General features: G+C 45.9%; 1 protein-coding gene across 1 annotated transcript in view; it reads right to left on the bottom strand.

Annotated features, from left to right (window-relative positions):
* SLC24A4 (solute carrier family 24 member 4) overlaps positions 1-22647 on the bottom strand; it is a 136513-nt gene extending 113866 nt beyond the window's left edge. The window contains exons 1-2 of the mRNA XM_024206011.2: positions 22491-22647; positions 17489-17599 (exon numbers count right to left, since the gene is read on the bottom strand). Of these exons, the coding sequence (XP_024061779.2) occupies positions 17489-17599; positions 22491-22647 (268 nt within the window). The remainder of the gene's footprint in view (positions 1-17488; positions 17600-22490) is intronic.
* Between the last annotated feature and the right edge of the window lie 4501 nt (positions 22648-27148).

The following is a 27148-nucleotide window of genomic DNA, read 5'->3' as shown; positions in this document are numbered from 1 at the left end:
TGTATTATCAATTATTTCATATTCATAGTGCCAGCAGGATCAGTGCGCCATTCTGCTAGGTGCTGTAAAAATCATGTAAAAAGACACTGCTTACATTCCAGTTAGAAATCATGTGCATTAGGGGAGCGAGAAAAGAGGATGTGACCGGTGGGGGTAGGGGAGGATGTGGGTAACAATAGATCTCACAACTGATATGGACTTGCTATGAATACAGCTTGATAAAAAAATTCCTCGCTTTGCCACTGACCTGGGCAAGTCAAGTCATTTTACCTTTGTTTCCCTTCCCACCCTTTGACTTGTCTGTTTAAATTGCACACTCTTTGGAACAGGGACTGTCTATGTATTTGGACAGCCCCCAGGGCAATAGAGCCCGCAATCTCAGTTGGGCCTCTACATGCTACTGTTGTTTTAATAATAAAATATTAATAATGGGACTGCCTCTCAAACCATCCAACATTCACTGGCTGATTTCTTGAAAGAATCATGACAGGAGTGGTTTGTGAGAACAGATTTGGAGGAGCAGAGAATAGCTACTTTCCAGATTAGTTCAGGGAGGACATGCTGTCCATGAGGCAGAGTGGGAGAAGAGGATCTATGGATATTCAAATCTGGTATTACTGGCAGAGTGGAGGAATGAGAAAGGGACATATACAAGATCCCAGAGCAGATAAGTATGGAGGAAAAGACTTGGCATTGAAGTGTAATAGCCTAGCTTGAATTTGATGCCGTGGCAAACGGAGTCAGTGGAGGGATTCAAAAAGGGGGTATGACATGATCAGAGTGACAGACAAGGAAGATCTTAGTTGATTCCACCAAAAGCATTATCTAGGATGACACAATGCTCATCCCAGAATAATTACCTTCAGAAAACTAAACTATAAGCAAATTCTCAACATCCAACTCCATGGAGTACGTCTACACTAGGAAATTAGGTCGAATTTATAGAAGTTGATCTTTAGAAAGCGATTTTATACAGTCAATCGTGTATGTCCTCACTAAGCACAGTAGGTCAGCGGAGTGCGTCCTCAATACCGTGGCTAGCATCGACTCACGGAGTGGTGCACTGTGGGTAGTTATCCACAGTTCCCGCAGTCTCCACCGCTCATTGGAATTCTGGGTTAAGCTCCCAATGCCTGATGGGGCAAAAACATTGTTGTGGGTGGTTTTGGGTACATGTTGTCAGTCGCCCCTCCCTCCGTGAAAGCAACAGCAGACAATCGTGTCGCATCTTTTTTCCGTGCAGACGCCATACCATGGCAAGTATGGAGCCCGCTCAGCTCAGCTCACCGTCACCGCTGCTGTTGTGTCCTGGGTGCTGCTGGCAGCAGACGGTGCAATAGGTCTGCAAACCATCGTCATCCACCGCTTCTGCTGCAACTCTGCTCTCCTGCTGTTGTAAATGAGCTCAGTCTCAATTGAGTAAATGATGACTGAGCTCAATAGAGTAAATGAGCTCAGTCATCCACCGCTTCCACTGCAACTCAGCTCTCCTGGTGCCATGAATCCACCTCGCAGGTCCTCTTATCATTCGGTATAAATATCTATTCTCGTGGCATCCACTGTCATCCACCGCTTCCGCTGCAACTCTGCTCTCCTGCAGACGCCATACCATGGCAAGCATGGAGCCCGCTCAGCTCACCGCTGCTGTTGTGAGCATTGTAAACACCTCACGCGTTATCCTGCAGTATGTGCAGAACCTGCAAAAGCAGGCGAGGTGACAACAGCGCAATCATGATAGTGATGAGAACATGGACACAGACTTCTCTCAAATCATGGGCCCTGGCAATTTGGACATCATGGTGGTAATGGGGCAGGTTCATGCCGTGGAACACTGATTCTGGGCCCGGGAAACAAGCACAGACTGATGGGACTGCATAGCGTTGCAGGTCTGGGATGATTCCTAGTGGCTGCAAAACTTTCACATGTGTAAGGGCACTTTCATGGAACTTTGTGACTTGCTTTCCCCTGCCCTGAAGCACAAGAATACCAAGATGAGAGCAGCCCTCACAGTTCACAAGCAAGTGGCGATAGCCCTCTGGAAGCTTGCAACGCCAGACAGCTACCAGTCAGTCGGGAATCAATTTGGAGTGGGTAAATCTACTGTGGGGGCTGCTGTGATCCAAGTAGCCAACACAATCACTGAGCTGCTGCTATCAACGGTAGTGACTCTGGGAAATGTGCAGGTCATAGTGGATGGCTTTGCTGCAATGGGATTCCCTAACTGTGGTGGGGTGATAGACGGAACACATATCCCTATCTTGGGACCGGACCACCTTGGCAGCCAGTACATAAACCGCAAGGGGTACTTTTCAATGGTGCTGCAAGCACTGGTGGATCACAAGGGACATTTCACTGACATCAATGTGGGATGGCCAGCAAAAGTACATGATGCTCGCATCTTCAGGAACTCTGGTCTGTCTGAACAGCTGCAGGAAGGGACTTACTTCCCAGACCAGAAAATAACTGTTGGGGATGTTGAAATGCCTATAGTTATCCTTGGGGACCCAGCCTACCCCGTAATGCCATGGCTCATGAAGCCATACACAGGCACCCTGGGCAGTAGTAAGGAGCTGTTCAACTATAGGCTGAGCAAGTGCAGAATGGTGGTAGAATGTGCATTTGGATGTTTAAAAGCGCGCTGACGCAGTTGACTGACTCACTTAGACCTCAGCGAAACCAATATTCCAATGGTTATTGCTGCTTGCTGTGTGCTCCACAATATCTGTGAGAGTAAGGGGGAGACGTTTATGGCGGGGTGGGAGGTTGAGGCAAATTGCCTGGCCACTGATTACGCACAGCCAGACACCAGGGCGATTAGAAGAGCACAGCAGGGCATGCTGCGCATCAGAGAAGCTTTGAAAACCAGTTTCATGACTGGCCAGGCTACGGTGTGACAGTTCTGTTTGTTTCTCCTTGATGAAAACCCGCCCCCTTGGTTCACTCTACTTCTCTGTAAGCCAACCACCCTCCCCCCTTCGATCACCACTTGCAGAGGCAATAAAGTCATTGTTTCAAAATCATGCATTCTTTATTAATTCATCACACAAATAGGGGGATAACTGCCAAGGTAGCCCGGGATGGGTGGGAAAGGAGGGAAGCACCAGGTGGGGTGGTGGATGACGGGAGGAGGGAAGGACAAGGCCACACTGCACTCCAAAACTTACTGAATGACAGACTTCTGTTGCTTGGGCAGTCCTCTGGGGTGGAGTGGTTGGGTGCCCGGAGCCCTCCCCCCTGCGATCTTGGGCATCTGGGTGAGGAGGCTATGGAACTTGGGGAGGAGGGCAGGCACAGGGGCTGCAGCGGCGGTCTGTGCTCCTGCTGCGTTTCCTGCAGCTCCACCAGACGCCGGAGCATATCAGTTTGATCCCCCAGTAGCCTCAGCATTGCATCCTGCCTCCTCTCATCGTGCTGCCACCACCTCTCATCTCACTCGTCCCTCCTGTCCTCGCATTCATTTTCTGCTTTTCTGGACTCTGACATTGTTTGCCTCCACGCATTCTGCTGAGCTCTTTCAGTGCGGGAGGACTGCATGAGCTCAGAGAACATTTCATCGCGAGTGCGTTTTTTTCGCCTTCTTATCTGTGCTAGCCTCTGGGACGGAGATGATAGGGGGAGCGTTGAAACATTTGCAGCTGCATGAGGAAAAAAAGGGAGAGTAGTATTTAAAAAGACACATTTTAGAGAACAATGGGTAGACTCTTTCACGGTGAACCAAGCTGTTAACATTACATAGCACATGTGCTTTAGGTACAAGGTCGCATTTTGCCTCTTATATTGAGGGCCTGCCGGTTTGGTGTGAGAGATCACACGCGCAGGGCTGAGCAACACAATTTGGCTTACAGGCAGCCATGGTAAGCCACAGTCTTTCAGCTTCTTCAACCTTCATAACATGGGAATGGTTTCAAACAGCAGCGCCCTCCTTTCCCATACCAAGCACCCATTGGGTTGGCCATTTAAAAGGAGGGGCTGTACTGGCTGCGAATGCATCCCAAGTCTTCAGGGCAAATTAATCATTAAACACACTTGCTTTTAAACTATGCATTATATTTACAAAGGTACACTCACCAGAGGTGCCTTCTCCGGCTTCATGGTCCGTGAGTCCGCCTTGGAAGGGTTGGAAGGGTATTGGCTCCAGGGTGATAAACAGTTCCTGGCTGTCGGGGAGAATGGTTTCTCTACTTGCGTGCTGTGCGCTATCCTCCTCCTCCTCCACCTCCTCATCTTCCTCATCCCCCAAATCCTCATCCCTGTTACATGAGACTCCCCCCTTGCAGGTGTCCACAGACAGGGGTGCGGTAGTGGTAGGGCCCCCCCCTAGAATGGCATGCAGCTCATCATAGAAGTGGCATGTCTGGGGCTCTGACCCGGAGCGGCCGTTTGCCTCTTTAGTAGGCTTGCCTAAGCTCCTTAATTTTCATGCGGCACTGCTGCAGTCCCTGTTGTAGCCTCTGTCCATCATGCCCTTGGAGATTTTTTCAAATATTTTGGCATTTCGTCTTTTGGAACGGAGTTCTGATAGCATGGATTCGTCTCCCCAAACAGCATTCAGATCCAGTACCTCCCATTTGGTCCATGCTGGAGCTCTTTTGCGATTCTGGGACTGCATGGTCACCTGTGCTGATGAGCTCGCCACGTTGGCCAAACAGGGAATGAAATTCAAAAGTTCCCAGGGCTTTTGCTATGTACCTGGCTAGTGCATCTGAGTTGAAAGTGCTGTCCAGAGCAGTCACAATGGAGCACTCTGGGATAGCTCCCGGAAGCCAATACCGTCAAATTGCATCCACACTACCCCAAATTCGACCCGGCGATGTCGATTTCAGCACTAATCCCCTCATTGGGGAGGAGTACTGAAATCGATTTTAAGAGCCCTTTAAGTCGACAAAAATGGCTTCATTGTGTGGACGGGTGCAGGGTTAAAATCGATCTAATGCTGCTAAATTCGACCTAAACTCGTAGTGTAGACCAGGGCTAAGGGGCAGCTCCTCACCTGGTATAAATCATCATAGCTTTAGTGATTTCAAGGGAGGTATAACAGTTTACACCAGCTGAGGTCTGCCCCTAAAGAAACTTATGGGACCATAAAATCCTCTTAGAGATTCAATATTTCAGGTTAGAAAAACATCATAAAGTTCAAAGCTCAGACTGAATCATAAAAACTTAAAAATCCATTCCTCCTCCCATACTGTTTTTGTACTGCTAAGTTTCCAAAGTTAAAAAAAATGTTCCACTTTCTACATTTTTCATAACTTGTCCCTTTGAACTATGCATATCTGGAAACTCAGGTCTCTCTTCAAAATAACTGGTTTCCCTGCATCCGCACATACTTAATTTCACCATTCAATGGTTTTAAAGTACTTATTTCAATCCCTCGTCCCACTGAACAAAGGTCTACACCACAGTTGGCACCTTGTTGGCAGTCTCAGAAGAGAGGCCAATGACTGAATGGGTGTGGAGGCACATTGGCAGGACACTGCTGGGAGGACAGCACTGGCTGTTTGTGCTGCACCGGCTCTCTGGATAAACTGAGGACTTCACTCTCCAGGGCTATTAATGTAGTACCTGTTACCAGCACTAAGTTCATGCAAAAAGTTATAAAAAGGGAAGCTTTAAATAAATGTGCTCATACGCACACAGCCCATTGCTTCTACCTAGAGAGTCCACCCCACTGTACTCATATGTCAATGGACCTACAGCAGGGAAGAATTCAATCCTGTTTAAGGCCACAATGCACAGTCGCTGACTTGTATTTTTCCTGGTGGGTGCTCCGCCCCCTACTCTGTCCCTTCCCTCAAGGCTCCACCCTCAGTCCACCTTTTCCCGCCCCCGCTCCACCCTTTCCCCCAAGGCCCTGCCTTCACGTGGGCTCTTCCCACCCCACTCTGCTTCCTCCCCCCAAGGCCCCGCCCTATTCCATCCCCCTCTCCCAGCCCCACTCCCCCACCACTCCTTCCTCCTTGCCTCTCCTCTCCCGAGCGCCTCCTGCCCGCTGAACAGCTGATCAGGGGCCAACTCCGGGGCTCAAATAAATTTGTTAGTCTCTAAAGTGCCACAAGTACTCCTCGTTCTTGTGGCTGGTGGGTGCTGAGTGCCCCCTATTCCCCCCCCAGGGGTGCTTGAGCCCCGGAGCACCCACAGAGTCAGTGCCTCTGCCATAATGTTGCTCACTGTAATGTCTTCAGTGTTTGCTGACTTTAAAGAAAAAGGAATCCATCACTCTTTAATGCCTTAAAGTTTGCTTCCCTGTTTTAATAGCAGTGATGCCACTTTTACTGCCGACACCTTCATGGAATACTTTTGGCCTGGAGAGTGGACAGCCATGTCTATTTCTGAGACAATTCATTGACACATTCATAAATACAGTAAAAGCAATAGAAATAGGATGTTTAGTCCATTAGCTTCAATGACAGCGAATCAAGTCCAGGCTTTCAGATGATGGCATTTTACTTTATTGCCTTTTTAAATGCCTCTTCCATGAGCCAAACTTCACCTATATTTCAATTGTGTTGGTGTATTTTTGTTGGGCAAATAGAGGGGAACAGACACCTTGCCTCAATTTTTAAAAATGGAGCCATTTTAAAGTCTTTTCTTCAACAAAGTCTAGTTGTCAGTGGAATTTATCCATACATGTTTGAAAGCATGACGATTTTTCTACTTTTCTCTTTTCCAAAGTCCAAACCAGCCTTAAAATACGGCAGTAATTTCAAGTTTCCTGGTTCACCATTCTGCCCTCTCCAGCTCTTTGTTTGCCTCCACTGTCTTCCCCTTTCTCCACAGTGCACTTCAAGGATGCACCTTTAAAGCTCTTCATGATTTAACCTCTCCCCACCTATCATATCTATTACCTTATTGCACTGCTGACCCCCACCTCCACTCTGCCAATAATGCTAGTGTCAGTTGTCTGCCACCCCTTTTATGGGGAAAGGGGGGCGGGGAAGAGATATTCAAAATACAGTCAAATTCTGTAAAACCATCATTTGGATTTCCTCCCAAAGACTTACCGTATATACTTGATCATAAGCTGGTTCGTTTATAAGTCGTCCCCCCCAAGATGGATAAGTAAAAATGGAAAAATTTTTATAACCCGTTCATAAACTGACCCTATAATTCAGGGGTCAGCAAACTTTGGCTCCCGGGCCATCAGGATAAGCTGCTGCGGGGCCGAGATGGTTTGTTTACCTCGACCGTCCGCAGGCACGGAGGGAAACCTAAGTAAACAAAATGTCCCAGCGCACCAGCTGCTTACCCTGATGGGCCGGGACAGCAACTGGTGGGGAAATTTTTTTGGGGGGGAGAAGCTGGGAGTTAGGGGAGTAACCCCTGTGACCACCCCCCACATGACCCCACCCCTAGCCCGGGTAGGGTGACCAGATGAGGGGAAGAAAATATCGGGACACTTTGGGTGGGGGGGGTGCGCCCGTCAGCAGAGAGGAAAAAAAAAAAGCCAAGTCCTGCCCTGGCTGAGCCACACACAAAAAAACCCACAGTGCTGCCGGCGGATATTGGGATTTTATCGGGACGTCTGGTCACCCTAAGCCCGGGACCTCCACACTCTCCCCATCCCATCCCTTCCCACCCTATCTGGGGAGGGCCAGGGGAGGATGTCTCTGACCTGGCTGGAGCTGCTCCGGCAGGCTGGGCAGCGCGGCTGCAGCCTGCTACAGTGGGCCAGACCGGGCGGCGCGGCCACAGCCTGCTCTGGGGGGTGGGGCCGAGCGGCACGGGTGCAGCCTGCCAGCCCCGGAGCTGCAGCTGCTTTAGAGGTTGGGGGAAGAGCAGCATGGCCAGAAGTGGAGAGACTCTGGCCCCGCCTCTTCCCTTCTGTCTCTGCTGCCTCTCCTTGCTCCCTCTGTTGGGGGAGGGGCTGTGTCCCACCTCTCCCTCCCTATACCCGTTCATAAGCCGATCCCCTTCTCTGGTGCTTCCCTTTTTTACTAAAAAAATTCGGCTTATGAACACGTATATATGGTACTTTTGCCACAAGCCAAGACTACTGCCATCTGTGCAAACTGTTACCCTGACCTCTTCTCTCCCTGTCCCTGCCCCCATCCCCAGAAACACCTATTTAAAACATTACATTATCACATAAAGTTACAGTGCTTCAAAATCTACCAGGCAATCCAATCTCTCATAAAAACTCTGTTCTAAACTGGCTTCCAAAGCATGGATTAACATGCACACAGGCCCAGCGTGGTTTACAATGCCTTTTCTACGCCACACAATACTGTCAATTTCATCTACCTGTAGCACTTATCATAAACTTAAGTTGGGAGCTCTCTGGAGTAGGGACTGTCTTCTAATTACATATTTGTACAGCTCCTAGCACATTGGGGCCCTGGTCCTTGATTAGAGCCCATAAATAATTTATTTATTAAGTGTATTACAATTATCTTAATTCTCCATTGAGCATTACTTCTGCATAGAATCATGAACACCTGCAGAGAGAGATGGGAAAATCCTACTCTCAATTAAGTCAGTGGCCAAACACACGCACCCCTAACCTTTCATTGATGTCAGTGGGAGCAGAACTGAGCCCAGAACTACAAACAAAATTTGCTAACAATACGTTTCTTTAAATATATCCAGAGTACACGTTTTGAAGCAGAGATCACTCTTTAGGAAGCTTGAAGGAGTAAGCTCGAGGGAGACAAAGAAATGTTATATAAAAATCAAAATTTCAAACCACAATAACTTAACCTCTACTAATGGGATAATTTGAAAGTGAAGAATGAGATTTCTGTGCAGTCCGAAGAAAAGCCATCAGTGAAGATCTGCCAATTTTCAATGCAAACAAAACTTTTCAAGCCCAAAATGTAATCGTGCTAAAATAGAGCTTCATAAAAGAAGCTGATTCCCTCCTGATCTATGGAGAAGTCACACAGTAACTGCATAAAGCATATGTGTCTTATCCAGCCCAAGTGAGCCTTCATGGTTACTGGCCTTCAGAAGCTCTATAAATTATATGATCTACCAAACCACAAAGGTTTCTTTCAATTCCCTGGGGCATGAACATTAGGCATTTCAAAACTATAAGACCTGAATCTGGGATACCATCTAGCTTGTTTCCATTGGGCACTTCAGAATGATATTGAAAAAAATTCAGGGATCTCAGTACAAGTAAGGACAGATTCTTCCCTGGCTAAAGAGAGATCTTTAAAGGGACCATACTGTCATCCAAAGCACTTTCTGGGCATTTTAAGAATTGAGACAATCTATTTTAAGGGAGCATTTCCTTTCCAATTACCCCCCCCCTCCCCCATCTAGATAGCCTAATCTTATCCAAGGAAAGATAAGAAAAAAGGGATTTAATGACAGACACTAGGGCTGGTCCACACTAAGCCCCCACTTCGAACTAAGATACGCAACTTCAGCTACGTTATTCACTCGCGGAGCAGGAGTACCGGCGTCGACGGCGAGCACTTCCGGGATCGATCCAGGATCGATTTATCGTGTCTAGACAAGACGCGATAAATCGATCCCAGAAGATCAATTGCTTACCGCCGGACCCGGAGGTAAGTATAGACTTGAGAATCAGGACAAGCAAGCAAGCAAGCCAAACAAGACTGGAAAGTACAGCACTTAAATGTAATACACAGGGTAGGATCGGGGCTATCACAAACCAGAGCCACCTATTTAAAATCAAATAATGGTTACAATGTTTTAAAATCTATCAAGCAATCCAGCATTTCATAAATACTTTGTCCTATGCTGACCTCTGAAGCATGGATAAACATTTATGATGCCTTTTCAACCCCAATTTTCAAGAACAGTGGAGCGAAGTATGAATGTAACTATGCATGATACAGAAAGATGGGAGCATTTTCCATCATGATTGCAACACCTGGCTATGTATCAGGGACAATAGTAATGGCAAAGGTGGCCAAAAAGTACAAAAGTCAGTAGTGCAAATAGGAAGTATGTATAAGGCTGATAGATGTAAATATGGCCTTTCTACCAACAGAAAAGTGTCTAGAATTTCCATGTGGATTTAGTTTTTGAGGACTTAGTAAGAGCCTAGCTAAACAGCAACACTAGAGGAGAAAAGTATATCCAAAATACACACATGCACACACAGTTTCTAATGAAGACTGAGATTTTCAAAGCTGCTTAAGGAGATTTGGATGCCCGTTTTATTAACATTAATTTTGAGAAATCTCAGCACAGAAGTCCAGTCCTGTCCCATTGAAGCCGGTGGGTATTTTGCTGGGGCCCTAAAACAGAGCTTTTTTTTTTTTTTTTTTTTTTTTTTAAGGGATGGTCCTGTAAGTAAGGTGTTAGGTTGAAACTCAGGAGACCTAGGTTCAAATCCATGCTCTACCACAGATTTTATATATGACCTTGGGCAAGTCACTTACGTAGCCTCTGTTTCTCATCAGCAAAATAGGGATAACAGTACCAACCAACCTTACAGGAGTATTGTGAGGTGCTCACATACATGGTGATGCAGCCATATGACCCTAAATATTAGAGCTGGACTCAAACTGCACAGTTTAGATCTCAATCCATAGTTAGAGTTCTAGGGTATTCAAAGCTGGAACTTTCGTTCAGACCATTAGAGAGAGTGAGAGCATCCACCCACAAAGTTCAGATTTGGTTCTGAACTTCCCCAGATTTTGGGATCTGTGATTTTGGTTCAGGATCATTTCCAATTTAAACAGAGACTTACCTTTTAAGAATGACGTTATTCATATAATATGTTCGATACCATAGAAAAATTAACAGTATGTGAACATGAGTCACATGAAATAGTGATTGTATCATGTAATACTTTTACATAGTTCAACAATAGAGGTATATATATTGAATGACATTTATTTGTTTCATCTGTTTTTGTTTACAGTGTTACTAAATGCCAGGTTTAGATAGATATGTAGTTACTGTGCATTTAACTACCTCCTGCAGTCTAGGCACTTGGACCTGGGAAATGGATAAGTTACCCCGGAGTTCATCTTGTGATCTCGCTCTCAAGGGAACCCTGCTGGCAGGTTGTGCCAAAATGCAGAGAGCTCTGTTTCACTGCTTTTTAACGTTTCGGGCATCAGTTTCAATAGCACGTTGGGAAGAAAACAGCTTAGGCAGGTGACTGGTTATTCCTAGAATTCTAGCTCAGATTCAGAGTAAGCACTTTGCAAAAATTATTTCACAAGAAGAAGAAAAAAAAACATGAACAAAACATTTCTGCCCTTACAACTTCAATGGCATCGTCCTCCTGCCAGCTCTTGTAACACACCCATCAATAAGCCTGACATGACAATGACAATGTCAGAACCTAATTCTAGGAGTAAATTCTGATTGGCTCCCAAGTTCCCTAAACAAGAATAATCTGCCATTAAATGTTTGTCAGTTGCCCTCAACAAGTCCACTAAAAATGCATTTAAATCACAGATCCAACTCCCCTAGAAAACAGAAAAAAAAAATCCAAGTGAGATCCCAATCTATAGAGTTCAGCACTCGGCATTTACAGGGTCAAGAGAGAGTCCAGAGACTATTTTTTTACAAGACAAGAAGATGACAACTAGCAACTGGAATAAGTTTTGTGCTTGCTGGTTAGTAAATCTTTCTGCAGCACGTGTATAGAGAGAGTTGCTCTCTCCATCTAAGAATTTGTATCTGAAACCAAGAACCCTTGAGCATTACCTTGTTTTCAGTCTCTTTTAGCCTGAGACTAAGATTAAAGTCTGCCAAATTACTGGCTGGGACTTTGGGAGTTTAAAGGATGTGACTAAAGTAACATTTAAAGTCAAAACTTGCAATAAATCAATGGTATTAGTGTGGTTGTTCATTTTCTATGCAACAGAGCAGGAAAGCTGGAGTAGTTATTAAAGAAAAGGAGCATTTGCAGAGCATAATACAGGATTTTGTATTACAATAGTGAGATAAGATCCCTACTCTGTAGGCACTGTACAGAGACAATGGGAGGCACCTCAGGCCTTGATGAGCTCACTATCTAGATTGTCTTATAATGAAAGCATGGAAGAAAAAAATTATCCCCATTTTACAGATGAGGAACTAAGGATATATATTCAATAACTTAATCAAGGCTACACAGGGAGTGGCTCATCTGAGAAGTGAACCCAGATCTCCTGAATCAGAGTCTTAAACATAAGAATGTCCTTTGTCTATTAAAAAAAAAAAACTGTTCACACTGATTTTAAAGAAATATTGTGTTTAAGCACGGTTGTAATAGTGGATCATGTTACAGCTTTTACATTAAAATGCTAAACAAAACCTTTCAAAATTTAGTCATCATTTGGGCACTCCAGTTGCAAACTGGGAATGTGATCTAGGCTAGACTGTTACAGCTTTATAAAAAAACACCTTAAAAGGTACTGGGTGAAAAGGGGAAGTATATTTTACAGGCAAAGGAGTAATATTTACATTAGCATGATGTATAGTGTCACTGAAGTATTAAAATGGCTGTGAGAATTAAAATTAAAATACCTAGCTCTCATCTAGTGCTTTAAAGAACATATTCTTACTATACCTTGAGAAAGGTGTATTTATCCTGGTATAGTGTTTATTAAATAAGGCTAATGGAGGTGGGTGCTTTATAAAAAAAGTTTGTGAATGCATAATAAAAAAGGGCTCTCTTCTTAGCAAAATGTTTGGGAACCAATCCTGCTGCCACTAGAGTGAATGAGAACATCATTAACTTCTGTGGGAACAGGATGGGGCTCTCATTGCGTTAACTACAATATACTAACAAAAATGTCTAGGTATCTGTAGTTTCTTTACAATTTACAGTATTCCTCACAAGTCTAAAGCTTGAATAATTAAGTGTAACATGTACCTCAGCGTAATGACTATTGGGCCTGATTCTGATCTCAGTTACATCAGTATATATGCCACTTAAGTCAGAGTTACTCGGAATTTACACTGGTATAACGGAGATCAGAGTCTCACTTTTGTTTTCTTTCTATGCTTTGACAGTGGACTCAGCCTTTAAGGCCAGAGAGGCCATCATGATCATCTAGTCTGACCTCCAGCACATCGTAGGCCACAGAACCTTACCCACCAAGTACTGCAACAGGTCCATAATCTCTAGCTGAGTTGCTGAAGTCCTCAAATCTTGATTTGAAGACTTCAAGTCACAGAGAATCCATCATTTACTGTAGTTCAACCAGCAAGTGCCCTATGCTGTAGAGGAAGGTGAAAGGTGCACCTGCTGCTAGCAAGCACATTGTATGAGGGATGTTGTGTATTGTGAATTTTTTTCCTCCATTGTACTAAGTGTAGAGAATTGATTGCTATAATGTACCTTATTATTTCTGAAAAAAAGAAAAGGTGCAAATCTGAAATAAATGGTGAGCCATACCCTGCCCCTGAGCCATCCTTCATCTGTACCCATTTATATCCATAGGAGTGGCACACTGAGCCAGATCCTCAGCTGGTATAAATCAACATAGCTCATGAACTGTATAGGGAGGGGTCTCTAGGCAAAGAGTCACAACTTCCATTTCAAAGCAGCCCACCAATTAGTTTGAGACGAGTACGAACAGCAATTTATTCTAATATATTTATTATTCCTAATCCATGGCAAATTATTGAAGTGTTCTCCTATTCAACGCAGTTATTAGTGGAGCATATTTTCTGTGCTGGAAGCAATCCAAATCAATTGCTCCAATATTCTAATGATTCAGCTGAGTCACATGACTGGATGTTGCTGTGTGTCTTCCACTTAGAAACACTCTAATCACTCCCCACTTGTAATTGCTCTCAAAATGTTACTCAGAGTTCTGGAGAAAACGGAGATCGTGGGAGCATTTTGAAACAAGAGGCACTGTGGCATCAGGAGTAGAGAATCTGTAAGTCAGTCATGGTGGACAGATGGCACTGTGAGCTACTGTGACCACTGGCAGATGGCAATAAGAATTTGGATAAGGCAAAAAAGGTGATTGTAAACGGATTAGAACCATGAAGATACTAATGATCACCATCCCTTTCTGATGGTTTTCTTACTAACTTGAGGTTCAATCACCCCATCCTATGGAAAGCTACAGAGGAGTAGCAATAATGCACCTTTTCAAAGCAGGTTGTTTGATGGGTGGGAGTTACTCCACTTGGAATAAGCAGAGAGTTCAGTCTCCAGAATCCTTGCAAAACTTTCTTGAAGCCTGAGCCATCCACATAGGAGCCCTAGGCCTGGCTCTGTAGCTTCCCAAAACCCAATTTCTTGGCTTTTTTGGAGTTTTGTTGGCCAGACATGCCTTTTATGGGATGTTCCTGGGGCAGCTGATAACTCCCACCCATCAAACAACCTGCTTTGAAAAAACATAAGTTTCAGTGTTTCAGACACTTAAAACTGAAATTTCATGGTGTTGTAACCGTGGGGATCCCAACCCAAAAGGGGGTCATTGGGAGGGTCACAAGGTTATTGTAGGGGGATTGAGGGATTGCTACCCTTTCTTCTGCACTGTTGCTGTCGGTGGTGCGGCCTTCAGAGCTGGGCGACTGGAGAGCAATGGCTGCTGGCCAGCAATGGCTCCTGGCCGGGTGCCCAGCTCTAAAGGCAGCACTGCCACCAGCAGTAGTGCAGAAGTGAGGGTGGCATGGTGGGGGGAGAGGATCAGGTCAGCCTTACAGATGGGCGATGTGGGCAACCGCCCAGGGTGCCATGGTTGGGAGGGGTGCATGGTCCACCCCCACAAACGCACAGCCAGCCCAAAGCCCCTTTAGCCCTCCGAGTGCCAGGATGCTGGGCCCAGAGCCAGGGAGGGGCAGGGCTGGGGGTTCCCTGGCCTAGTGGCTGCTCCCGGGGCCGGGTCAGACCCACTTCCAGGAGCCTCCCCCAGCTGCAGGAAGGTCTGCCATTGCTGGCTGGGAGCCCAGCTCTGAAGGCAGTGTTGCCACCAACAGCAGTGCAGAAATAAAGGTGGCATGGTTTGGTACTACCACCTTTACTTCTGCGTTGCTGCTGGCTGTGCCACTGCCTTCAGAGCTGGGCTCCCAGTCAGCATCCGCCACTCTCCAGCCATGCAGCTCTGAAGGGAGCACAGAAGTAAAGGTGGCAATACTGCAACCCCCCTACAATAGCCTTATGACCGCTCCCCTCACAACCCTCTTTTGAGTTGGGACCCCCAGTTTGAGAAATGCTGGTCTCCCCCATGAAGTCTGTATAGTATAGGATAAAAGTATACAAAAGACCAGCTTTCACGGGGGAAACCAGATTTCATGGATGTGAATTTGGTAGGGCACTAGCAATTACCATTACTGGTTTTGTCACAAACTTTGTGTGACCATGGACAAGATCCTTAACCTCTCTGTGATCCAGTGCTCATATTTGCAATAGGGATTGTACTTATTAGGTATCTCACAGAGATGATGTGAGTGTTACATGCTCACTCTTTTGTAGGAGTTTGTGGTCCATATTGCTTTGCCTTATAAAGCTTCAGGCCTCACATTCCAGCCTTTAAAACAGACAGGAGCAGCAACAATAGAAAATCTCACAGGCTCTAGAAGTTATCAGTTAACAATAATCACTTCTAAGCTCCTAGGTTCTTAAGACATCTTTCCTCTCTAGCTACAAACATCACATTCTCAGAGAGGGAGGGATGTTTTCTCTATTTGCAGCCTTATATCTAGACACTCCCTCAGTCTCTCTTCCCGTCACTCTATGGTACACCCAGAGATAAGCTATACACAAACTGTAGAAGAGGAAGTGACTCAAAAACACTGCTGCTATCTTCCTGTGATATGATTTGGTAAATTGATTTAAATATTAACTTTAGGTAACACCTTTTTAAAAAAAAATTGACTTAAGCAGAATAGCCAGATCTTGTTATTTTATTGTGAGTCTCACAATATTTGGTGTTTTTCTTAAAGCTCCAGCTCCTGGAGGCATGTGACTGAGAATTTCAGCTTTTACACTTTTTTTAAAAAGTGTAAAGTTTCCAGCCTTCATAGTTGTGGAAAAAAGCTTGAAAATGTGACCCAAGGGCACCTTAAAGGTTCAAAAAAATCAAGAGAGAAATACATGGGGGGGGAAGAGAATTAGTTTAAAAATCTTTCATGATTTTGGGGGGTTGCTTCATGATTTTTGAATTCCTGGGCTTGTCAGCACTGCTCAAGTCATTCTCCCCCCCCCCCTTGCTATACATAGCATATGGAACATGATTTCCCCCATATGTGTATATATAATCTCCAAAGTAAGGAAATGAACTCCCATGTCATCCCAGAAAGTAACTCCCATTAATACTGAAGACTTTTAAAGAGAATCCCTTTGATCCATTTCCTGGGATACTGTACGTCTCAGTTAGCTCAGCACTGACGACATGTGTGCACACGCATGTATGCACGTACACATGGGCAGACACTCATACTAATGCATTCCACTCATAACATGCACACGAGTAAGAAATTTGACTATTCATCAGAAATAGTCAGATCTTACCAAAAGATATCTGTTTTGCTCTTCTATATGAAGAATTTTTAAAGTGAAGTCAACTGTCACCATTTTACATGTGCAAATATACCACAGACTTCTTTGCACATATCCAATACCCAATTAGAAACTCTGGATCATCAACATAGATAAAAAGGTTTGTGTCCTACTGACGCTGGTTAATCCTCTTTCACTTCACCCTTAAAAATGCACATGGGAGTAGTGATGCTAGCCCTATGGAAAGGTGCATTAGTGCTTCAATAGACACCCAACTGAAGAAGGGGTTGCATGACTCCCAGCCCCTCTACTTAACGGAGGCTGGTAGTATTATGGAATTGATGCCATCAGCTTTTGAGAGAGGGTGCATCTAATGGCTGATCAACGAGCAGTGTTGCAGTTGATGAAACTTCCTTCCTCCACTCCACCATGAACCACAAAGGGAGGGATGATAATGGGAACACAGATGGGAGGGTGAGAGCTCTAGAGGTCCAAACTCACATCAGGCAGTATCTTCTGTCACTCCACACAATCACTATCATGGCCAGGACTGACAGAGTGAGGTAGAGTGAATGCTTAAATGCCCCCATTCTTCCTCCCTCTTCAGAGACAGCAATTCTGACATTAGTGGAAGCTAAGAACCTGAACAGATAGCTCAGTGCAACATTAAACGTACAGAAATTGATTCAATGGTACTGTAAACCCAAATAAGTATTTCAGTCTTGTAACCTTTACTATCCACTGTTTAATAAAAAAATGCACTGTTACTACCAACACAACATACATAGCAGCAACAAGACAGAAACAATGACCAAAAAGGAAAGAAAATGTGTGAGATCCAGCCTGCAAGACAAGTCTCATGAGGACTCATACACAGTTTTATGTCTGAACATTACCTTTTAGCTTCAGTAGATAAAACCTTTGAGTTGCTTAGCAGTATCACCAATTACTTTGCTCATAAACCTTTTTTCTACATGGCACAGTCTTCTCCCCCCCCCATGTTTGACACTTTTATATTCACAGTGACACATTACTGCAGCTTGGGCTATGACTGCACAATACGGTAGATCTCAACAGCTTACAAAATACCAGAAAGCTTTTGGGTTTTACCTGGCTCTGTACAGTTCTTTTCTTCATGTGTCACATTATGTGAGGCCATCAATCTTCTATTCCTCCATATTTCTGACAAAACATTTTTGTCTGTAATAGCAGATTCTTGTCCTATATTAAACGCAAAAGTGTTTGTCAGCATTGCTATCCAGATCTTCTTAATTGGACTGTATATATCCACCCAACAAGAACACTGGGAAACTAAGTTAGATGTTGAAATCTTCAGATACACATATACACACACACACGTAAAATGTTGTATATTGTTTCATCAAAAAAATCACATGCACACTTTTCCCAGCTACTTTTTATTTAACAGATTAATAAGTCAAGGTGTATCTATTGTAAGGAGCTGACCCAGTCAGCACTAGAACATTTTGGCAACTATATCAACCAGATTTTGTAAGTGATCTGTTGAGACAGAAAGACAGACATAAATCAATCAATAAATCTCAGATCCTTCATACCTTAATGGGGCAAAATTCCCATTAAAATTTTTGCCTAAGCAAGTATTGCAAGATCAGAATTTGTTAAATTTATCTATCTCAATACAGCATGTAAGAAGCAGTGTGCGTAGCTCAAAAGTGTGTACCTTCCACCAACAGAAGTTGGTCTAATAAAAGATATTGCCTCGAGTACCTTTTCTCTCTCATATCCTGGGACCAACACAGCTACAACAACAAAGTAAACAGTTTTGCTAATGGAAGTGACGTAATTATAACCAAGGGCAGAAAAGACCTTTTTATTTTCATGACCCTACATGCTTATAGTGAACGATTTATACTAGAAGTTGCTCAGGGTCTGATCCTGTAATTCTTACTCAGACACAATTTATCTTCAGTGGTGTGACAGAGACACACCTCTTGACTGCCTCCTAGCAGCTGGGTGTGGTACTGCATTTTTCCTGCTCCCGGTGCCCCCTGTAGATTGCTGACCTTGCTAGGCAGGTCTTCAGAAAGGAGTTGCCTTCCTCAGGCTCTTCCCAAAGAGGAACTCCCTTTGTTCCTCCCTCCTCCCCTCTACTGAGCTCTCCATTCTATTTAAGGCCTAGCTCCACCTCTTCTAAAATTTTATTCTGAACTGTCGCCCCCTGGAAGGTCAACAGTCTGTGCCTTCACCAGGGCACAAGCTTCATCGTTTTGACTTTTTTTTTGTAGCTGGCACACTTCCAGGTGCAACTGATCCTTCCCCCAGAGTTCCCCCTGCACTTCCTTTCAGAATCTCTCCACTACAGAGTGCAACCTTCACACAATCTCCTTTGTTTCTTGGACCTCAGCTACACATGTTCCCAAGACTACAGAGAGTCAGCCTTCTCTGTGGCCTCTGTATTCACCTCAACTTCAACCTACTTCCTCTCTGTGGTAACAACCTTGTTCCCCAATTTCTACCCATTTCTTACTGTGCAGGCCTTTTGAGTAGGTGTGTTCTCTACTGCCATCAGTGCTACATCCCCTTTGCCTGTAACTACTGCTTTTACACTGTGGGTTACCCCTATTCTTTCTTGCTCACTCCTTTGACTATTCCTGGTTTGCCTGATTTTGGGGTCTCCTTTTCCTCTTGTTGCCACTCATTTCTCTATAAGGGCAATGTCGTTTCCAATGCCCTGCCACCCTGGAGGCAAAACATACCACCACTGTCCCAGCTTTGACAATTGGCAGAATATCCCTTGAGGCCCTTTCAGTACCCTGTTGCCCAGAGTCACTCTTGCGATCATGGTTCATATAGGGGTAGATTCTCCTAATACGTCCAAATTGACCACAGGCAGAGCATGTGCTCAACTGGGCCTCATGCCTCTTCATCAGCCCTGGAGGAGTTTCTATGGCTCTTACCTTAGTTCACACCAGCAACTCAATCTTTTCCCTCAGTTCGCCCAAGGGCAAGCCTTTCTGAAATGTCCCATCTGTCCAAAACCATAACATCTCCTTGGCCAGGCCTCAGGCCTCCAGCCCACTAGATCGTTCTGGTCTTCCCATGATCAGTAGCCATTGCTGCTTCTTCCCTGCAGGATCCATAACAGGCACTGCTGCTGCTCCTCTAGCCAGGCTAGCCACTGTTGTAGATCCCGCCGCACCTCCTGCCATTCTCTGTGAGCCTCACTGAGCTGCTGAAGCAACACCGAGATTTGCTTCACAGACCCAGTCCTCCCCAGAAACAGGTATATGAATTTTGGTGTCCCCGTCTGTCATGGCTGCTGGGATCCTTGTTACCCTTCAGCTAGCACCTGCTGAGTTTCAGCAGAGCTGTGCTGATGCTGGGTTAGAACTCTTTTCACTTCTCCACTGTGCCCTTATTTCAGGGTGTGGTCCCAAAGTTCCCACTTCCAGTACCAAGTTGTGATGGGGACACTTGAGTGCCTCCTAGTAGCTGGGTGTGGTACTGCACTCTTTTTCCTGCTCCTGGCACCCACTGTCACAGTCAAAAAAGGACTGAACCTCTTCTAGGATAGCAAAGAGTTCAACATTTTATCTGCCCTCACCAGGGTCTTCAGACCCATCTCTGGGCACTTTAAATCCCACCCTTTACTGAGGCTTCTGAAGAAGCCTTCTCCTCTTCTCAGGGCTTAAGCCTCTTAGTTAGTGGCCAGTGGGGGAACCCAGCCCATCCACTACTCCAGGTCCCAACCCAGGGACCCTATAAACAGCAGCCACGTGTTGCTGCTTCCACTTCACTGCTGCTATTCCCTGGGCCTTTTCCCACATTGCCCCTTTCTCTTCATCCTTAGCTCAGGGCTGAAATTCTCAGATCCCCTTCACTGAATGCCAGTGCCACCAGAACCCATCTTGAGGTTCTCCGTCAAGCTCCAGTGACCAGCAAGGAGCACCCTTCCTTGATCCTATGGTCCCAGTCAGGAACTGGCCAATTCAGGCCCTGCAGCTCCTTTTATCTAAGCCTGCTGGGCTTTGATTGGCTGTTTTATGCAGCCTGTCTAGAGAGGCCTGGAGGACCCACCTTTGCTGTTCCTTTCCTGGGGCGGGGTGTGGTAGGACCACATAGCTTCCATCGGGGGCCACCAAAGACCTTGTGTACCCCATCACAAGTGGGCATTTTGCCTGAGTAAGGACTGAAAAAATCTGGCCCTAAAATTAGTTTGGTCAGTGCCATTGCCAAAATGTTCTACTGCTGCAACAATTACAGCGAACTGAGAACTGATGATCAGTGTTTATGTGATGATTCGTTACAAATTAATCAGCTAAAAACAGTACCTGACCCAGCTTTCCCCTGGTTAGTCAGGGTTTCCCCTCTGTGTCTGGAGAGCTTATATAACAATTTCTGCTCTGGTTTCTCAGGGTCTTCTCTCTTAGGCCTTTCTGCCTGGATAGGGTAGGCTGAACTTGTTGGCAACAGTTGAAATTTAAAGTGTAACTTTCATGATACACTTGATCATGCATACCAAGATTTTGTGACCAAAAAAAAATCAGTTCTGAGAAAGCTTATTTACATCCAAAAACTCATGACCAAATCACATTGCAGTTATTTTCACAAACCAGTGCAACAAAAATCAAAACTAGGTATGATAAATTGTTCAAAATGTGGAAAATCATAGTTTTTAAGACTACAACACAGAATAATTTCCAAAAATCTGAAGCCAATAACACGCTTATAAGAGTGTAGAGTACTAACTTCTTCCACTAATGGCTTGTTGTCATCACAGATCAGTATCAAGTGTAACCAGCAACAGTTTGAACAGGAGAGTGTTATCAAGCATTAAAACTTCCACTGGAATTGTTTTTAAATACAGATTTTAGCTCCAGCTTTAAGAGAATAAAGGCCCTGATCTGCTCTTGCAGGACCTTGATTGTCTTAAATTAAAGCTAGAGCTAAAATCTGTGTTTAAAAAATAATTCCAGTGGAAGTTTGATGGGTGCATCCCTGCATCTGTGCAGTGCCCCACTGACCTCATTGGGTTTCCACAGGGGCAGAGCAATGTGAAACAACCTGCAGAATTGAGACCCAAAGTTACATTTTTAAAGCACAAACTGTGTGATCAGGAAAAAAAAAACGAGCAAACTAAGGAGAATGAAATGCATTCCAGGATCATAATGTATAAATGCAGCAGTTCATAATGTCCTAATTTAAAAATACTTGTACAGATGTAACAGACTAATTTAAAACATATAAAACGTTTAAACAATATCAGACTCTCAGTATTATTTTTCCTAAAATCGGTTCAATCAGTATGGTACTCTGGGAAAAATGAAGTAGTTTTAGATTATATCCAGATATCCAATACCCGATCTTGGTCTTTTTAAAATTCTGCAAGCGGTCAAGTGGCTAGAGAAACAGACGGAAGTCACCATTCCTGCGTTCTTCTTCAGGCTCAGGAACTCAACTACTGTATGACTTTGTGCAATGCATGTAATTCCTGTGGCTGGGTTTCCTCATCTGTAAAATGAGCTTAATATTTATGCCCCTCAGAGGGATGCATTTAAAAGTGCTTTGGGATCCTTGGATGAAAAGTGCTAGAGAAATGCAAGGTATCGTTACATATCATGATTTGTGAGGAGGAGCCAGTCCTCTCACCCTCTCCTTAACTGCAAGTGAAGTTGTTCAGTAAAAGGGAGCCAAGTCATGAACTATGAAATGCTCCTACGAGAACGCAGCTAGCTAAAAGGTGTGGTTACCTGACCACTGCTTTGCTTTAATCCCACTGGGCATTAAGCATCATTATCCAGGCAAACTCACTCACTTGGGGGCGCGGGGAGCGTCACTTTTTACTGACAGATAGGTCTGGGGGCAGCTGAACAGCTTAATGCCTCCTCCTCACCAGGAACCAGGATCCAGCCAGCCCATCCTTCCTGACCTACCTGCGGTCTCCCCGCTTTACAAACATGTTTGTTGCCGGAGTTAATAAAGATACACTGACAATGAGCTAGCCTGGCAGAGGCAGCGTGCAAACAGCGAGCCCCCCACCCTGGTGCACAGCCAGGCACTGCCCCAAGCCAGCCCCGACATCCCTGGCTGTCCAGTGGCTTGTACTCTGCTCACCCCCGCGGCCACCTACCTAGTTTGGAGAGCAGGCTGGACATGCACCACACGAAGAAGAGGATGGCGCAGATGAAGCCCAGCTGCGGCAGCAGCATCTCTCGCCGCTTGCGAACTTTCCTCAGCTTGAAGAGCATGGTCTGGGGGGCGGCGAGGGGCGGCACTTCCAGCCCCATCGGAGCCAGCGGAGAGAGGACGCGGGCGGGCAGAGGGCGAAGAAGCCCCAGGAGACCAGTGGGCTTCACTTAGCGGCACCCCCTGCGGAGGGCTTCATCCCAAGCCGGCTGAACGCACAGGGAAGCCAGCTCCGGGCGCTGAGGAGCGGGCAGCGGGAGAGCTCCAGGCAGCCGCGCCAGGGCTGGGGGAGAGGCGCAGGTGGGAGGTGTGCAAGGAGGGGGCTGAGACGCAGCCGGGGTCTCTCGAGCTGTCAAGGCGAGGGCTGAGCCCGGAGCCCCGCGCCCACCATGGCTGCAGCAGCGCCTGGACTCTCGGCCCCGCAGATGCTCCTCTCACTGGCAGGTGCGAGTGGCGCCGGGTGGCGGGCTCAGTGCAGCCCGCGCAGCATCCTCCTGTCCTGGTTAAAGTTCATCCTCCGGCCGCCGCTGCGGGAAGGTGGCGGGCGTGAGGCGGGTGCGGAGTGCAGGCTCGGCGGTCCCGCTCCAGCTCGGGGCTGAGCCAGCAGAGCCGCCTCCCGCGGGGAGCTCCGGGGTGACAACGCGCCCGTCCCTCCCCGGCTGCTCTCCCAGGCAACTTTCTCGCCGCTCCTCGAGTCCCCTGGGCAAAGCGCATGTGCCGGAGCCCCGGCCTCCCTCGGCCCCTCCCGCCTTCGCTCTGCCCTCCCCGCTCCCCCTCTGCGCCGGGGGATTAACTGGCCAAATTAATCCGCTCCCCTAAATGGCGCAGGAATTATCTACTCGCCGGCTAGCACTTGGCATCGCCGGGCGCGCGGGGACGGGAGGCCCCGGGGAGCAGGCAGGAGCACGTGCCGCTGCGGAGCCAGCCTCTCTCACGCCTCCCAGGCTCGGCCAGGGAGCTGCTTGCCCTTGCCAAGCAAGTGCTGCAGCCGGGGGCAGGGGTTAGGGGGAAAGGCAGGCCGTCCTCGGAGCTGGAAGCAAGCCACAACGTAGCTCCGGGCGGGGTCCAAACGCTCCAGGTTGGTGGGGACGGACAGGCATCTGGCCCATCTCTGGCACTTAGGGACGTCGCTTACCCAGCCCCAGGGATATTATTTCCTGTTCTCTCTAAGAATAGGTCACACCGTCAGGCTCTCTGCCAGCCCTACCATTGCTCTGAGATAGGCAATTTTGATTTCCTACCTTAGTTTCCCCATCAGTAAGACGGGTGTCACACAGGGCTTCATTCTTAATGTGTCGCAAGTGCTTTGAGATCCTCCAGAGAATGATGCTATACAGGGAAAGGGACCGGATTATTCTACAGTGAAAACCAGATGAAGGTTATTATTTGCATTACAGTGGTTCATATCGGCACAGGGAAATTCAGTGGGAGTTGGGTGCCTGTCTTGTTTAGGATCCTTTGAAAATTCCAGTTTAAAAATTCAGATGCATTTCTTTTTGGACCAGGCATTGTACATTTTTTGTTTATTACTATAAGTGATTTGCCATCCACAGGGCAGGAGAACATATTTGGAACAGCAGACTGAACTGAATAAACCATTTTATAAAACACATTATTCCTAGGCTGTTCCAAAATGGAATTCTTCTCTTCTTAAAATCTTTTATCACCCAATTTCAACTAACAACATGAAACACCTTCTAAAAGGATTTGTACTTATTTTCTATGCAAAATAGTTATTTTCAACTTTATAGAAATACAACTCAAATATATCTCCCCCAATCCCAAGGAGGCACAATGAAACAAAATAGCAAACAGCCATCGCAGACCATGACAACAGCACCAGGGTTAAAGCCCCTGCTATTACCAGCTCCAGGAGTAGGGGTGTGTTCTGCAGATGTAAGACAGGCATGACCCAAATCCCGCTTCAAGAACGTGCAGCCCCCATTATCTCAACTTCCAGGAAGTCCTGGAAGTCCAAACCAGCCCTTTGGGGAGGTGTTGTGTTACTACATGGAACATGCGAACACTGAAAGGCACTGGGTACAAGACAGCTCTTGTCAAAGAACTCACCCATGATGAGATCATAATCTGTGGCTTCACAGAGCCACAAAGCAATCAAGACACTGTGGAAGGAGGAACTTTCCTCCACTCTGGAGATGCACAACAAACTTAAGGTGCAGCACTTACTTGTTATCAGACAACCTCTAGCAAAGACTTTCACTACATGGAACCAAATCTCTTCATGTCTATTCTGTGCTTGGATCCAACACTATCATAGAAACATAGAAATGTAGGACTGGAAGGGACCACAATAGGTCATCTAGTCCAGTCCCCTGCACTGAGGAAAGACTAAGTATTATCCAGATCATCCCTGACAGGTGTTTGTCTAACCTGCTCTTAAAAAACACCACTGATGGAGATTCCACAACCTCTCTAGGTCAGGGGTTCTCAAACTTCATTGCACCATGACCCTCTTCTGACAACAAAAATTACTAGATGACTCCAGTAGGGGGGACTGAAGCCTGAGCCCACCTGAGCCCTGCTGCCCCGGATGGGGGGGGCCAAAACCCGAGCCCCATCACCCTGGGCAGGAGGAGGGGTCAAAGCCGTAGCCCAAGGGCTTCAGCTCCAGGCAAGGGCCCTGCCCTGCCACCCAGGGCTGAAGCCCTCGGGTTTCAGCTTCAGCCCTAGGCTGTGGGGCACAGGCTTCAGCTTTGGCCCCGAGTGGTGGGGCTCAGGCTTCGGCAGGTCTAAGCCAGGTTGAGAACCTCTGCTCTAGGTAATGTGTTCCGATGCTTAACTACCCTTACAGTTAGGAAGTTTTTCCTAATATCTTACCTATATATCCCTTGCTGCAATTTAAGCCCACTACTTCTTGTCCTGTCCTCAGTGGTTAAGGAGAACAATTTCTCACCCTCCTCCTTTTACATACCTGAAGACTATAATGTCCCCTTCTCAGTCTTCTCTTCTCCAGACTAAACAACGCTAATATTTTTCAGTCTTTCCCTGTAGGCCATGTTTTCTAAACATCTTTAATAATTTTTGTTGCTCTCCTCTGGACTTTCTCCAGTTTGTCCACATCTTTACGAAAGTGTGGTGGCCAGAACTGGCCATTACTCCAGTTGAGGCTTTATCAGTGCTCCTCCATAGAGTGGGAGAATTACTTCTCGTGTCTTACTCACAACACTCCTGTTAATACATCTCAGAATAATGTTCACTTTTTTTGAGACAGTATTACATTGTTGATTCATTTAGTTTGTGATCCACTATAACTCCCAGATCCTTTTCTGCAGTACTCCTTCTTAGCCAGACATTTCCCATTTTGTATTTGTGCAATTGATTATTCCTTCCTAAGTGTAGTACTTTGTATTTATCCTTATTGAATTTCATCCTATTTATTTCAGACCATTTTTCCAGTTTGTCAAGGTCATTTTGAATTCTAATCCTGTCCTCCAACGTGTGCAACTTCTCCTAGCTTGGTATCATCCACAAACTTTATAAGTGTACTCTCTTGTGCCATTATCCAAATCATTTATGAAGATATTGAATAGATCCACACCCAGGACAGATCCCTGCAGGACTCCACTTTATATGTCTTTCCAGCATGACAGTGAACCCTTGATATCTACTCTCGAAGGAAGCTTTTCCAACCAATTGTTCACCCACCTTCTAGTAAGTTTGTCTAGACTATGGTTTCCCTAGTTTGCTTATGAGAAGGTTAGGTGAGACAGTATCAAAAGCCTCACTAAAGTCAAGATGTAACACATCTACTGCTTCCCCCATATCCACAAGGCTTGTTACCCCGTCAAAGAAGGATACTAGGTTGGTTTGGCATGATTTGTTTTTGACATATTGACTTTATTTATCACTTTATTATCTTCTAGGTGCTTAGAAATTGATTGTTTGATTATTTGCTCCATTATCTTTCCGGGTACCAAAGTTAAATTATCTGGTCTATAATTCCTTGCATTTTTCTTATCCCCTTTTTATAGATAGGTACTATACTTGCCTTTTTCTAGTCCTCTGGGATCTCTTCTGTCCTCCACAAGTTTCAAAGATAATCGCTAATGGCTCAGAGATCTCTTCAGCTAGTTCCTTAAGTATTCTAGGAAGTATTTCATTAGGACCTGTCAACTTGAAGACATCTAACTTGTCTAAGTAATTCTTAACTTGTTCTTTCATAGATGCTTATCTGTCATTGTGCCCCACATGCCAACAGAAAACACAGGGCCGCCGAGAGCGGGTTCGGGCCCCGGTGAAAAAATTTTTTCGGGCCCCCCAGCAAGGGCAGACCAGCTAAACAGGGCCGACGAGGGGGGGGGGGGAGCCAGGGAAGCTGGGCCCGGAATTTTTTCGGGCCCCCCAGCAAGGGAGGACCAGCTAAACAGGGCTGATGGAGGGGGGGAAGCTGGGCCCCGGGCCCCCTTCCAGACCGCCGGGCCCCGGTAATTTGTACCGGCTCCCCCCCCCTCGTTGGCCCTGAGAAGACACATCACCTGGGGGAAAAGGACACATTCTACCACCAACTAGCAGCAAAAAATCACGTCAACTCTACCATATGGCATACTACTAGTACTTGAAGATTTCAGTACTGTGACTGGT

This window comes from Terrapene carolina, unplaced genomic scaffold, assembly GCF_002925995.2.
Source record: "Terrapene carolina triunguis isolate 2854851 unplaced genomic scaffold, T_m_triunguis-2.0 Scaffold96, whole genome shotgun sequence".
In the NCBI taxonomy this organism is placed as follows: domain Eukaryota; kingdom Metazoa; phylum Chordata; order Testudines; family Emydidae; genus Terrapene; species Terrapene triunguis.
Note: the sequence above shows the minus strand (reverse complement) of the source record. Positions and strands in the feature narration are given on the sequence as shown.